The sequence below is a fragment of the Anastrepha ludens genome, chromosome 6, assembly GCF_028408465.1.
Source record: "Anastrepha ludens isolate Willacy chromosome 6, idAnaLude1.1, whole genome shotgun sequence".
NCBI classification, from domain to species: domain Eukaryota; kingdom Metazoa; phylum Arthropoda; class Insecta; order Diptera; family Tephritidae; genus Anastrepha; species Anastrepha ludens.
Genome location: NC_071502.1, coordinates 127283826 through 127299846, shown reverse-complemented (window position 1 = coordinate 127299846; position 16021 = coordinate 127283826). Strand labels below are relative to the sequence as shown.

At 35.3% G+C, this 16021-nt stretch overlaps 2 protein-coding genes across 4 annotated transcripts in view; one reads left to right on the top strand and one right to left on the bottom strand.

Moving 5' to 3' along the window:
• Positions 1-1122: 1122 nt before the first annotated feature.
• Positions 1123-1945, bottom strand: LOC128868351 (uncharacterized). Its single transcript, XM_054110345.1, has 2 exons — positions 1559-1945; positions 1123-1314 (listed from the first exon to the last, which is right to left on the bottom strand). Exons 1-2 carry the CDS (start codon positions 1736-1738, stop codon positions 1123-1125), a joined length of 372 nt encoding a protein of 123 aa, XP_053966320.1. The 5' UTR covers positions 1739-1945.
• Positions 1299-16021, top strand: part of LOC128868345 (neurogenic protein mastermind) — a 204116-nt gene continuing 189393 nt past the window's right edge. The window contains exon 1 of one of the 3 annotated variants that reach the window (XM_054110331.1): positions 1299-1390. The gene's annotated coding sequence lies outside the window, so the exon portion shown is untranslated. Of the gene's footprint in view, positions 1440-16021 lie in introns of all 3 variants that reach the window. The other 2 variants (XM_054110335.1, XM_054110333.1) reach the window with 2 other exon arrangements.

Below are 16021 nucleotides of genomic sequence, written 5' to 3'. Positions count from 1 at the left end.
CTCTGTATTCTCTATATATTCCTTCTTTTCCCCAAGGTGAGTTCGTTGTTTTCTTGCGAATTGCTAAGTTGAATGTGCCCTCGTTGTTGCCTTACTGTTTGTTTAAATTCTGATTGAAATTTTGACAATCAAACTACCAAATAGAAAAAAAACCATGTAAATGTTGTTCTTTTTCTAGGAAAGCAACATTCTACGAATTCGCCTTGGGACTTCCATATATTTGATCGCAAGACGAATTGAGTATCAAAGGTGGCGCCGTTAAAAAACAGTTACTTTATTTTCCGCGATTTCGACAAGTCTAACGTCAGCTCGCTTCGCAATACAAAGCAATCGAGCAAAACAAACAAAAGTACGAGATATTACATGTTTGTGAAAATTCCGTGAATGGCTTGGTAGCAGTCTGATTTGTGAGATTTAAACTAATCAAACTTATGAAAACGAAGTGCCGTGTGTTTAATTGTGAAAGCGTAAATTATTATAAAGCCTCCAGATATAATTTGCTTACGTTTTTATGCGGAAGACGCCCGCAAGAAAGTATGTGTCTGTGCGTATATTGTTTTGTGTTTGGTTGTTTCCATTGCTTTCGCTAGCTCGTCTTCTTCACAAACACGTAATTGCCCTTCCTTTTGCTTGTTTATTCATGGGCTTTTACGACACGGCAAATTCGGCTTGGAGCAACCGTGTATTCTATCATTCTTAAGTTGATCGTGTCAGTTGACACGTTGAGCGATGGGTAACTAAAGTATACAACTGCTTTTGCATTTTCGTTAATCATAAATATTTACACTTCTATAATTGTTATCAAGTGTAAACAAAAAGGTTTTTAGGTTACCGGAAAACTAGAGTTAAAACATGGTTCATTGATTTCTTTTCCAAAGCATCGCCAAATTACCTTTTTCTCTTGTGCTCTTTGCTCTCTTTGCCACATGAATTCCTCTCTGCATTAATTTAATAACTTACGTGTGGGTAGGCAACTCACCTCACCGCAAGCAGTCTAAATTTAGTATGAAGCAAAATGTCTTCGATAAATGTTTGTGTATTTTTGTGCTGAGTGTAATGTTGTGAAGTGAAAAAGGAGAAATAAATTAAATGTATTCTATTGGCGAATATCACCGTGTTTGTTCAAAGTACAAAGTGTTTTTGTTTTTGGTATATCGGTTGCTGTATCTTCATCAATCCTTTCACCAATTGGGCTTGTTCAATGGGAACTATGCGAAACAGTCTGTGTATGTGTTGTAATGTGTTCGGCATAATGCTAGTGCGCGCGAAAAACAAATGTGAATCTTTGAAGTGCAATTCCTCCTTTGCTTCATTCTTGAACAAAAAGAAGTGTGGAATAATTAAACATAAGTAAATTATTGCAATGAAAATAAGTAACAAACGAAAAAAGGTAAAAGTCATGCCATCAAAAAGCTTCGCATATATATATATGAATGAAGGTATTTATATGCAAGAATGACTATTTGTATTTTAAAAATCTTTTACCAGTAATAAACAAAAAGAAACAAAAGTGTGGTGGAAATCGATCCAGTAAACAGTTGTTATGCGCCTAGCTTACCTTGTCAAGAATTAATTGAAAAAATAGCAAAACACTTTCATTCCGGCGGCAGTCAGGCGGTCGTTGCTTTGCATTGTTTTTTACTTCAAATTTGAATTGTTTCACTGGCTTCGCAAATACACGCACGCACATTAGCAAGCGATTGTGCTGTAATGTGTGTGCTGGCTGGTGAGCGTACATTCATATGTATGTTCGTCATAAATCCACGGTTTGAACTGGTGCGATAGGAGCTGAATATGTTAATTATTTATTTTAGCTTTTTTTACACTGTTTTCTGTACTATTTGAAAGGTATATTCTTCCTCTCTTGCTAAACAAAAGATGCCTTTAACAAAATGCGAAAAATTTTCCGACTTGTAAATTTTCAAGCGTCAGGCTAATTTGTGCTTCTTTTTATTTGTATGGCATCCCCATAAACCATCCAAAGAAATACTCTCTATTTTTCATATTGGTGCCATTTTATGCTCTTCTTTCTCTTAAGTTTTCTAATCTGTTTTTGTTACGATTTCCGCTTATATCCATACAAAGAACGGCTACCTATGTAGCTTGTGTTTTGATATTTATAATTTGTATTGTGGTTTTGGTGTTCGTTTTTCGATTCCGCTTTTCCTGGCGTTGCACCCCTTACACAGTCGCACACTCATTTCCTGTATTCTCTTTCTCTATATATATATATATAATATTTTCAAAATTAATTCCTGAGAGTGCGAAGAGAGTGCATATCATTTACATACCTGTTTGTGTTTGCAGTAAATCTAGATTAGTAAATATAGATTAGTAATAGTGTTTTCGGGTTGCGATTAGTGTAATGCCGCATGAGCAAATTTATGCAAATTATAATGTTCTGCACTTATTTGCATTCAAAACGCCTTCAGCAACTTCACAATTATTTGACACATAAGGAACTTGTATTCGATCTTTTCAGATGTCTGCCAGCATTCACTTTTCGCTAAATTGCACAACTTTAAAAACTAAAAAACAATAAGCCTTCGCAGATTCTGCGGGAGATTTTTGGAGTATCCAGTGGTTTTGTGGGCTAGATCATGTCGTCCGAATGGCTGCAAGCACTGAGTACTGAAAGTCCTCGATGCGGTACCAGGTGATGGGAGCAGAGGAAGAAAGGCCTCCTCTGCGTTGGTAAGATCAGGTGGAGAAAGATTTGGCTTCACTTCGTGTGTTCAATTGACGCCGGTTAGCATAAGAAAGAAACGACTGGCGCGCTTTGTAAAACTCGGCTAAAATTGCTTAAGCGGTTCTCGCGCCAATCAAGAAGAAAAATAAGCCTCCGGAGGGTGCAGTTTGCAATTTTAGGGATGGGCATAAACCTCTGGAAGTTGCATATTGCAGTTTTAGGATGAGGATACACCCTCCGGAGGCTTATTCATCTCCAATCAAGAAGAATAATAATCCTCCATCACTTCAACTAAAATCTGTAACAGAAGCACGTTGATTTCAATCGATTTTAGTAGTTGTGCGTTTTATATCATTTGTTTTATAAAGTTTCTTCCACATCTTTTTACAGATTCGTTCACTTCTGTTAAGTTTTTACTGATACGTTGTACAAAGCTTTTTCAATATTTGTCTGCAATTGCATTTTGTTGCTTCAACCTTGTTTCTACCCTAGAGTGTTGGGTTATTGTTATTGTTGACAATGGTAGCAACACACGCATTCTTGCCTTCGTTTCTAAAAAGCACTACAGTTGTATCACTTAGCTCTTCAACACACCTCCCGCTGCACTTACGCGTCAGTGAACTCCTGCAAATAAAAGCTTTTAAATACAATTTATTTACAAATATTCTAACATAATTTACTAACTGTGGTATATGTAAGGTGACCGGGATTGTATTTGCAGTTCTAACAACCTATGAAGGAGAAGATTTAATAAGAATTTGTAAAAATGCCTGATCGAGATTTTACATGCATGAATTTTCACAAACGAGTGCTGCCTGTAGCAGAAAGACAGCTTCAAATGACCGACTATAACTAGAATCAGGACATGATCGATATAAATAATGAAAAACATTATTAATTTGCAAAATAATTTCTTTTTATTATAATACTTACTCGAATACCCAATTAAATAAATGGTTTTCAACAAATATGAATAAAGCAACGTGTCAAAATGGAAACAGTGTTGCCGATGATATAATTTGCACCAAAAGTTTAGTTTTTACTACAATTCAAACGTTTTTTTGTGAAACATGTACTTTTTTTTTATGAAGAAGCAATTTATTATTCAAAAAAGGGAGCTGATTTGTCAAGAGGGAGCGAGAAAGCTGCTTACTTACCTAACCTTCTATAATTTAATCATGGGCCATACGTCTGCATTCTGTTTATAGTAAGCCGGATATATGTTGCTTCGGATGGCCAAATCTTGTGATCTACAATCCGTGCGGTCAAATAAACATAAATGCCGTACAAAAACAATTTTGCAGGTCAGGTCATAAACTACAAGACTTCAAAGTTAATATCGCGATGTGTTTTGAAGTTCCAATAATATTTCCATGAATGTTATGACTTTTCATATTAAATTTTTGTGACCGTCTGTTCAAAATCTTCAATTTTTTGCATACTCGTTTACCGCGCAATTTCGATATCTATTTTATGGCTGTTTGCTACTAAATAGTATAGATAGGTACTTCAATTAGTAGGTATTGTCAATAGAAAAGAGAAAGAATTCTCAAACAAATTTCAGTTTACTAGAATACAACTCTGGATAAACTCAGTATAAGCACCCCATAGCAAACAGAATAAATACATTTCGTGTTTGCCGAGCAAATGCCCACCTGCATAACCACGGCAGAAAAAAGTATTGACACTCTTAAAACGTATATGCATTAAACCCGTTTAAATCTTCATCGATTGGCTCCTACGAATATGTTAATGAGTCATTCCTTAAATATCTGCACTTATAACTTAAATATTACCACAAATTCAAATTCAAAATAAGATAAAAATCACAAAAATGCACAACGCATTTAAACGGCACAACACAGCTCACTTTTAGCGTGGCAAAAGCAGATACTGGATGCGAAACAGATCTAAGGCTTGGGTTCGACATGGTGCGAAAATTTGTATAGTTAAAAGTTGAGATTCATTGTTGTGTACAACACTTGAGTAAAGTGCGATCGCAAGTCGATGGCGGCGAAGACGAATTAAATACAAACCTGTTTTACTTTATACAAGCGCGTTAAAAAATACATACATATGTATGTATGCATGTATGGGCAAGCGAATGGATTGAATTGAAACTGAACAGATGGCTGAACAAACGCACGGCACTGCCGATGCGATACAGCGACGCACGAACGAAAGAAAATGCAAACATTAAAATTGAGTCAATATTTCGAAAATAAAACAAGAATATCCAAGAAGTCGAATTGAAAATTGAAATAGAAAATAATTAGATGCAGGGCCGTAGAGAGCATATCCGGGCCCCGGGGGAAAATTGCAAATGCGGGCCCTTTCCAATTATGTCTAATTCATATAAATACGTATAATCTCGAGTCCGGGCCCCTCTGAAAACTCCGGGTCCGGGGGAAAAAGTACCAATAGGTATCCAAACTATACGGAAACCATCTTCAATACCTCCTTAACAATGTGTTTAAGTTTGGTTTAATTCGGTGCAAAGACACGGCGGGTCCACGTTTTGGCATATATTTCCAGACCCTAGTCATCAATAGGTATGAAAATTACCCCGTATTAAAGCACTTATCAACAGCTTTCATTTGATACCCATATTGTACATACACAACCAAAGGTTACCCGGGTCCACGTTTTGACCTATATCTCGAGACCCCAGTCACGGAGCGGCATGAAAAATACTCTGGACTAAAGCATTCACCAACAGCTTCTTTTTGATACCCATATTGTACATACACATCCGAAGGTTACCCGGGTCCACGTTTTGACCTATATCTCGAGCCGTATTTCCAAAATAAAATATAATCCATGTTACTCGTGGATGATGTAGCTTTCGAATGGTGAAAGAATTTTTAAAAACGGTCCAGTAGTTTTTGAGCCTATTCATTACAACCAAACAAACAAACAAAGTTTTCCTCTTTATAATATTAGTATAGATAATAAAAAAATAACCAAAATGCTTGTGAATAATAAAATAGTCAGAATTGGTTAAAAATAAGCAAAACGTCAACACTGGATATGAATTAAACAAATTAAAAGAAGCAGTTCAACGCAAGTAGATGAGGTCAGAAAAGGAGAGAGAGAGATGCGAATTGTCAGATTGTTACTACGCGACGGATCACATAGACCATAAAATCACTCATTTGCTAACTTGTGAACATCATTCGCCTACCAAATAACGATGGACATATTCAACTGTAAAATTAAACGAAGACTTTAGCAACAATACAACGCCATAGTTTCCTCGAGCCTAAGCACCGAGTACTGAATAATAAGTGAATGCGTTCGTTTTTGTTTTCTGTTTGCTGGTGGTTGTGGCTGAAGTACACAATTAGGTCATTTACCCGTTTATGAGCGCTCACTCGCTTCTCTGGGGCCGCCATGCTATGAAATGCTTACCACTGGAATTAATTGAAGTATGCAGTATTCACCTAGCTACGAACCTTAATAAAATGTAGCAGATGAGATTCCGAGAAGATCGAAAATAAGATTAAGATAAATATTGTATTTTTAAATATAGACAACTTATTTTATGGCAGTTAGCGTGTTTGTTTAAAAGAAACATCGATCTTTGTAATAAAAAATCATAATAATGAAAAATAACTTTGGTTGTTATCTACAAGGAACTCCGCTACAGACGCCTGTTAAAGATCGTTGCCTCATTGACATATTATGGAATAATGCTGGTCGTTAGTCTAATAATAGTTTAAAAATAATGTGGTCTACCCTAACACCCACATCAAGTGCTAAACATGTGTAATGATGTACATATGTATGTAGGTATGAATATATTTAAAATATTAACTATCACGCTTACGATTACTTCAACTACACTGGATGATCGGAAGGCACGCGGAGAAATGGGTCAGAGTTAAAAAGCGCGTGCGTACGCATGGAGAATGACTTCCGGTCTTAGGTGATAAGAAACGGCGAGATTTCGCGGTAAAACAAGAAGGGGGAGAGCGATCCGATTAAGGGCCCATATTAATTTTTTGTTTAAGATTATAGTAAGCCCAAAAAAAAGCAAACCCGCACGGTCAGGTTTTCGTTTCCTAAAATAAGAAAATGAACATTTCAGATTTTTTATTAGAACTAAACAAATAAACTCTTTATTTGAAACAACTAGAGCAAATACGGCCGCTGTGGGCATACCTTTGTCACCAAGAAAGCATATAAAAATCGTGCAAGAGAAGGAACTCATGTATGTACATACACATACATATAAGAAAATAAGAGTACAGTAAAAAACAAATAGTATTACGAGTATTTAATTTTTGTAAGTCTTCATTTACATGGAGATGGTCAAATAAAAGAATGGCAGATTACAAGATTGCAACAATCGTGAGAATAATTCTGGCTGTGACGTAACAATAAATAGGCAAGAAAGAAAATGGAGTTGTAGCTCTGATTATATCAAATGCTAAGCGCTTGTCGTAAACGAAGTCTGCTCAAAAGCTAAGACTAAAAGGTTAACTTATTAAAATATTCGAATACTAGCTTTAAATGGCGGTGGAACATTTACACATACTTTACTGTAGATGTTGTCATATCATATACATACATACATACAGATGTATATACATACATATGTATTTGTATAAATGTAAAGAAAACTAATCGTGTAGGCAAAGCTGATAAACCTTAAACCACTTTAATCAACGCAAAGCACACGGCTCTTCATCTGATATACATACATATGTATGTACATATCGCACAAATTATTGATAAGAGACACAACTCAAAATTATTTGTTTATCGGAAAACGTAATAGAAAAATTCCAACGTAGCATCATGTAATGCAGTATGAGGAGAGACATACATATGTAACTGGATAGGTATTTTGGTTACTAGTAGAGATGTGCAGTATGAATAGTAAAAATATAAAAAAGCTCGGTTTTGAGTTGCATCATTTTGTTGTGTTGAGTTGTGTCACTTTTAAAGAATATGTGCGATATGTGTGTACATACATACATGCATTTATATTCGTCGCACAGCTACTCTAGCCAGTCCGACGTTCAGGTTGGCTCTGAATTGTTAATGGTGGTGGCGGTGGTGTCGATGAAACTCATTTCACTGCATCATCCAAGCGCCCAGATGGCGTTTCTGTTTACTTGTTCTGTTCATTGTGTTAGTTGTAGTTTCTCCTTAGGTAATGCATCATCACGGTTGCTTTTCGTTGTGCATCAAAAATACAAAATACAAATATATGTACATATGTATGTATACGCAAACATAAGCAGCAAGAATTAAATGACACTCGTCGTACTGCACAGAGTGCCAAATCTAACAAAATATTGGTTAAATAGCACAAGCAATAATTAAGGCGATTAGAGTCTATTAGAAATTTGAAATTGAATTTAAAGTTTTTGTCACAGATATATTTATTTTCCTATAATTCCTCCATCCTTAAGAAACAAATAATTCAAGTTTTTATGAGAACTCAAAAAATAAGTGGGCAAAACAATAGCAGACCTCGAGAATAGTTTCCAGCAACAGTACCAGAGCGATATTTTACAGTTACTTTTAGTTATTTTATCACTGGCAAGAATTTTTAATCACACACAAGATATAATTCATTAGCTTATGTGATAATTACACTGTGCGACAGTGAAATTATACTTTTATGGAGACCTAGTTCAACTTGTAGGTATAGTAAAACTAAGAAAAATGGTATAGGAGAAATTTCCAATACACCCCCAAAATCTCATTTTATGGCCATAAAACCGTTTTTCAGTAGGTTCATGTGAAGAATAACACCTAACTTCGCCAATTTCCATCCGATTTCAAATTTGCTTTTTTAGTTCGAAAGAACAAAAACAAGCCTTTTTGACAGTGTGTTGACAATTTTTCTGAAATGACAACTGACGAGACTGTAGACGGAAGTATTTGGATTTTTTTTATTTTTTCCCTATTTTTTCGACTTTAACATAATTTTCCCGATATTATCCGATATTGAGGATTTTTTTTAGTACCCTACTCTTATAGTAAATTTAATTTTGCGTCGAATGAGCTATAAAGCGTTTTTCAGTAAGAGCGCTTCAACTTTTTTTTTGAATAAAACACAAACGGTTTGACTTTTTTAACTAATTTTTTTTTTATTATCGAGTTTGAACATATACATTTAAGTATGAAATTCGATTTCTTTTGCATGACCACCGCGTGCACGTTTTACGAAGTCCAATCGTTGAACCCAATTTTCGACCACTCTTTTGCATAAATCGGCCGAAATTCCAGCAATTTCCCGTTCAATATTGGCTCTGAGCTCACAAATCGTCGCCGGCTTGTTACTGTAGACCCATGACTTCACATAACCCCAAAGTAAATAGTCTAGAGGCGTCAAATCACACGAGCGCGGCGGCCATTCGACCGGTCCATTTCTGGAAATAATGCGCTCATCGAACTTACTCTTCAACAAATCAATTGTAGCGGGTGCTGTGTGGCTTGTGGCCCCGTCCTGTTGAAACCACATGCCGTCTAAGTCCATACCATTCAATTGCGCCCAAAAATAATCGTTTATCATGTCGCGGTATCGATTTCCATTCACAGTAACGTGGCGATCGTTCTCGTCAACGAAAAAATATGGGCCAATTACGCCGCCGGCATGTAAACCGCACCAAACAGTGATTTTTTCGGGATGCAACGGTGCCTCATGAATCACGTGTGGATTGCTTTCTGCCCAGTAACGCATATTTTGCTTGTTGACAAAGCCATTGAGCCAAAAGTGAGCTTCATCACTAAAGATGATTTTTTGGAAAAAATCTGGATAATTTTCGAGCAACAGAACGATTATTTTCATAAAAAATTTGCACGATTTGCAATCGTTGCTCAAGTGTGTAGCGTTCCATGATGAAATGTATACTAATGAAGTTTACAAATGACAAGCGAAAAATAAAAAATATTGCGTCGTTCGCCCTCCCTATCGGAAAAAAGTTGAAGCGCACCTATTGAAAAACGCTATATTTTACTGTAATTGAATTAAAATTAATAGAGTTGTGTGAGTTTTAAGATTTTTTTTTTTTATTGTACTAATTTGGTATGTAGGTATAACTTACGCTAAATGGGAATAAGGACGTGTTTTGATGCGTTATTATAGATACGTAATATTTATTGGAGTGTATATGTATACATAAGAGTACACTGTACTGCATACAACAGAACTGGTTAGAACTTACGAAAATATCTGACATATTATAGCACATTTTTTTTTCAATAGGATTATGAAAAAGCTCCCAAGTGTACCAAAGTTCACACTGTACATTGATTAACAAAAGAAGTTTGTTATTATAATTTAACCTTATTAAAACGTCAACGTTTTATTGTTTGTTTCATTGAAATTCAAGAGATATAAATCAAAACGTTGCCAGAAAAGTCGAATTTCTCAATATTCTCCGATGATGTGGCATCATCAGCCTTATCATAAACCAGATGATTGTTATTTTTGTAAAACGGACGTAAACGGTCATCATTATAAAACTCGAAAGCACATAAAGTATGTTGATATTGCAACTGTTAAGAACCCCGTAGTCTTGGACGATATGATTGACTCAACTGCAGGTCATGAACTGAAGGAAGTTCAACTCATTGCTGATGATGATCAAACTGATAACAATAAACCTGATGATGAGTACTTTCCGTCTGGTTCTAAGTCTTCAGAACGACACATTTTATCAAATTCAGATTTTCAGGATCTTTCTCGTGATTTACTTCTATCGGGAAGACAATCTGAAACGCTCGCTTCTCGATTTAAACAGTGGAATTTAGTTGATGACGACTTAAAATGAATGATGAGTTGTTCCGTTGAGTACTGCACCGTACCGCACCGTACCATACCGTACAGTGCTGCACTGCACAATACTCCAATAAATATTATGTGTTTATAATGACACTTGTTATCATTTTCATGCTTCGAAACGCATACCAAATCTCGTAGTAAAAAAAAAGAAAAAATCTTAAAACCCACACAACTCTATTAATTTTAATTCAATTACAGTCAAATATAGCTCATTCGACGCAAAATTAAATTTACTAATATAATATATAACAGTAGGGTACTAAAAAAAATCCTCAATATCGGATAATATCGTAAAAATTATGTCAAAGTCGAAAAAATAGAGAAAAAATAAAAAAATTCCAAATACTTCCGTCTACAGTCTCGTCAGTTGTCATTTCAGAAAAATTGTCAACACACTGTCAAAAAGGCTTGTTTTTGTTCTTTCGAACTAAAAAAGCAAATTCGAAATCGGATGGAAATTGGCGAAGTTAGGAGTTATTCTTCACATGAACCTACTGAAAAACGGTTTTATGGCCATAAAATGAGATTTTGGGGGTGTATTGGAAATTTTTCCTATACCATTTTTTTTAGTTTTTCTATAGCCACAAGTTGTGCTAGGTCTCCATAAAAGTATATTTAATTTTTTTTTTGTCACACAGTGTTATTTATGTATAACAACGTGGTTTATTACTTTAGTAATATAGCGAGAAACAAGTTAGGAATAGGCCTAACGAAAAGGATCATTTCTGATTTTCAAGAAGGTATTACACAAAAACGCATTTTTACAAAATATAATAAAGTATAACAAAAGTATGAATTCTAGAAGAATTGATAATTTCATCAACACAAAAGAAGTGTGCATATGTCGTATATAAAATTAATGGAACTATGGAGCAATATCAGTACACAAATATTTTAGAGACTGTTATGCCCTCACATGCGGAGAGGTAAATGCCATTGCATTGGGTCTATTAGCATGACAATGACCCAAAGTAAACGGATAAATTTTTTAAATCGTGGTTTAGCGAAAAATGTCAATGCAATTTGCTGAAGCCTTGCAAATTTTCATGTTCTTTTCTCAGCATATTCATAAGTTGCGTATTCTTTTCTTAAAATATTACACTCTAACCAGGCAAAAGTGGAAAATTTTCAACCTTCTACAAAACGGGATGAGATTGTTTACACAAGTTCGTTAAAACCGTTGTACTAAAATTTTAATTGTTACAAAGAAATTAATGTAAATCGTTCAATTCTACAATGTACTTATATCCCATGTGTAATTAGTGGGTGGATAGAATTTTTCTTGTTCTTTTCTCATATGAAATATGCAACATAGTCGCAGGGCATATGCCATTTTCAATTAAAAAGTTGAAAGTTTTGATAAAATTTTGAAAAATCATATACAAAGTTTGAAAGTTTGCGTTATATGAACTATATTTTTATAAAAAAATTGGTGGTGTGTTTATAATTTCGTAACGAGAAAAAAATGTGGCGTAACAAATTAAGGGGGCAGATACCTTTAAACGGCCACATTTCCCTGATTTTCATTAAAATTATTTAGCATGAAGAAGTCAATAAATTTTTTTCAAAATTGGCATACAGTTTATTTATACATTAAAATAATATACAATACATTTTTTTTTTTTTTAATCATTTAAAATGGCGGATGTACACTCAATTCTTCCAGGAAGGTCGCAGCGGGGCTTCTCAATAGGTGGGCTTTGTAGTATCGGCGTCAGTGACCTCAATACAAAAACGCGTCTAAAATCGGCAACGTAACTATACCTCTCCCAGTGCTCGAACGCAAGGAATAGAGTCGTCACGGTTGACGATCTATAATATAAGAAATACTTAAATATACGTTCTAAAATTTTTTTGACATATTCAAGGATTATATTAACATTTTATGAAAAAAATTTTTTTTTTTTAATTTTACAGGTATCTGTCCCCTTAGTAGTAGTTAATAAAACTCAATTTTATTCATGTAGCTGCATCGGATAGCTTCGCTTTCCACTTCCTGTTAACTGTTATTTCCCTAGACCTTGGTACACGTTTCTGGTTCTATGTATCTCACGAATAGCTTGCTTGATATTCACCTGAAGGTCTTTAATCATCCATGACGGCTGATAACACTAGTACCGAGGCGTGTCGTCCTGCTGAAACCAAAGTCCAAGCCGTTTGTCACGCCTTTGTAGCGCTCACCGTTGACCGAACTTATGGACGTACAGGTGATCGTCGATAATAGATTATACTATATACATATATGTATATGTATTTAACGTCGCTGTTTACATTCATCACTTACATATTTGGCTTGAAATACGATTTGAATATATTTTTAATTATTATTTTGCCTCCTAAAAACACAGTACGTAAAGATAGTCGCTCTATAGTGTACTCAGTACTGTGGCGTTATTTTCAAGTAAAAACTTATTCAGATACATACATATGAGTATAAGCACATACATACATACTACATTGAACATTGCTAAGGGTATGTAGACTAAGAAAGTACGAGCAGTTTAGGGTGATTACTTGTAGCTCATACGAAAACGATGTATGTACATATGTAGTTGTTCTGCATTGATTCCCCTCTCTCGTTTTGCCTTTGAACGTTTTATTTCTGCTTTTGTGGCATTCTCTTTGTTTTTTTTTTACTTTTCGTTTTCGTGCGATTGATTTCCATTTTTTGCTGTTCCTGCAAAACAGGTCAAAGCGTGTCAAACAAAAATAGAAGCTTTAGTTATAATCTACAATAATACTTTTAGAACTGACATAAAGCGTTTTTCAGTAAGAGCGCTTCAACTTTTTTTTTTTAATAAAACACAAACGGTTTGACTTTTTTAACTAATTTTTTTTTATTATTGAGTTTGAAGATATACATTTAAGTATGAAGTTCGATTTCTTTTGCATGACCACCGCGTGCACGTTTTACGAAGTCCAATCGTTGAACCCAATTTTCGACCACTCTTTTGCATAAATCGGCCGAAATTCCAGCAATTTCGCGTTCAATATTGGCTCTGAGCTCACAAATCGTCGCCGGCTTGTTACTGTAGACCAATGACTTCACATAACCCCAAAGAAAATAGTTTAGAGGCGTCAAATCACACGAGCGTGGCGGCCATTCGACCGGTCCATTTCTGGAAATAATGCGCTCATCGAACTTACTCTTCAACAAATCAATTGTAGCGTGTGCTGTGTGGCTTGTGGCCCCGTCCTGTTGAAACCACATGTCGTCTAAGTCCATACCATTCAATTGCGCCCAAAAATAATCGTTTATCATGTCGCGGTATCGATTTCCATTCACAGTAACGTGGCGATCGTTCTCGTCAACGAAAAAATATGGGCCAATTACGCCGCCGGCATGTAAACCGCACCAAACAGTGATTTTTTCGGGATGCAATGGTGCCTCATGAATCACGTGTGGATTGCTTTCTGCCCAGTAACGTATATTTTGCTTGTTGACAAAGCCATTGAGCCAAAAGTGAGCTTCATCACTGAAAATGATTTTTGCTCTTAAAGTAGCAGCAACAGAACGATTATTTTCATAAAAAATTTGCACGATTTGCAATCGAAAAATAAATAATATTGCGTCGTTCGCCCTCCCTATCGGAAAAAAGTTGAAGCGCACCTATTGAAAAACGCTGTATGTATTTGGCTTGAAATACTTACATATTTTGATTTCGTGGCATTTAATTAACCATACGTATCGCCTATAAATATGTACACTTACCAGAAAAAGTATCCGTGCAAAAAAAACTAAAACATTTTATTACGGTAATTTTTCTACAGTTTTATACATTTTTTCCTAAGTACATCTCTAAAAACTAAATTTTACAAAACAAAAATAAAAAACTTCACTTCAACGAAACAGAAAAAGTGTCCGTTCTCATGCAAACAGGAATTCCCCGCAGTATGCAGTGCATACATTACCAAAGAGGATATATGTATATGTATGTATGTATGTATATATGAAGACACCCACACCGTCAACAAAAGAATTTCAAAAAGTCACTTCAAACTTGCACTTTATTATACCAAAGTGGGATAAAAAACTAATCAGTAAAACTACCAACTTACCTAATAAACCATTCGATTCTTATGCCAAGGTTTGAACTTTAGTTCCTGCATTTTTGATACATATGTATATCAGTCTCGCTTTTCACGGTTAAGGAAAAAAAATTATGCTCTCTAAATACATGATTATTTGTCAAAAGCCATGCATCGCCCGTATTTAAGGGTTGTTCCTTTAAAACAAAAATGTTTGTGTAATTACAACACAAATCATATCATAAATTTTTGACTATAGTTGCAAATCTGTAAGTACGATCAGTAAAACTAAATATTTTGAATTCCTTATATGTATGTATGTACATACATAAGTATATAAAACTATCGCCCTTCGGAGTTGATTGAAATTTGGATAATACGTGCTTGGAATCTCCGCAGAATTTTGGTACGAAATCAAAGTCACAATAAGTGACAAAGAGAAAGTAACAAAGTAAAAAAGCTGTTAAACGTGGGCACCACCAACGCCATCCCTTTTTTCCTAATGTCGAGAAGCGTTTATAAAAGTACACAGCTTTTCAAAAATTGCTCTACAGCAACAACAAATGATTAATGGGTTAGCAGATATGGATGCATGCGTATGTGCACGTACACGTGTCTATGTGTTACATTCGTACACATTTATATAATTTTCTAGCATTTATTGTCGTTTGCTTTTCTCAATTTTTGCCACAAAATTCAAATTCATTTCAAAATGTCAAAGAGATAGAAATATGTATGTAACTCGTAAATGTCTGAATGTAATAACAGGAAAGAGCCTCAGAAGCGCCAGCAGCCAAGCTAAAATGATATGTCAATACATTCAGAGGCATGTTCACAAGGGCGGGTTAGAATTTTTCTCTACTTTGTTTCGGCGACTGAAATAATCTACAGAAAATTCTGAACAAACAAGCCCATGGAAGCATAACTCTCAAATTGATTTCGAGTCTCCTTTATTTTTTTCCGCTCGACTGCATGGCATCAGTCACAAGCTGGAGTTTTTCACATTAATCTAACTGTGGTGTCAACGTGTCCGTTGAGGTCGGTGGCCTACTTGTTTTCAATTTTTCCAATTCATCATATGATGACAAAATGGCAGCTTATTATTATGTAGGAGACCCAACAACCAATGTAATGGTATTTTTAACTGCTTCTAATTACACTTTTTTTTATGAGGACCTTTTTTCATGGCAGAAATACACTCGGAGGTTTGCCATTGCCTGCCGAGGGGCGACCGCTATTAGAAAAATTTGGTGTTTTCACTGAGATTCACCGAGATTCTGTGAATTCCGAATGGTAGTCACGAACCAACCCATTCGGCTACGGCTCCTCATAAAAATATCTGCCGTTCGGAGTCGGCTTGAAACTGTAGGTCCCTCCATTTGTCGAACAACATCAAGACGCACACCACAAATAGGAGGAGGAGCTCGGCCAAACAGCCAAAAAGGGTGTACGCGCCAAGTTATATATATATAATATATATATACATATATATATAATTA

Excerpts from the sequence above, each read along its gene's own strand:
- LOC128868351 (XM_054110345.1), bottom strand. The coding sequence starts at position 1,738 with ATGTACGCTCACCAGCCAGCACACACATTACAGCACAATCGCTTGCTA. Across the intron at positions 1,315-1,558 it reads TTCAATTAATTCTTGACAAG|AATGAAGCAAAGGAGGAATT; the intron begins GTAAGCTAGGCG and ends TTTTTGTTCAAG.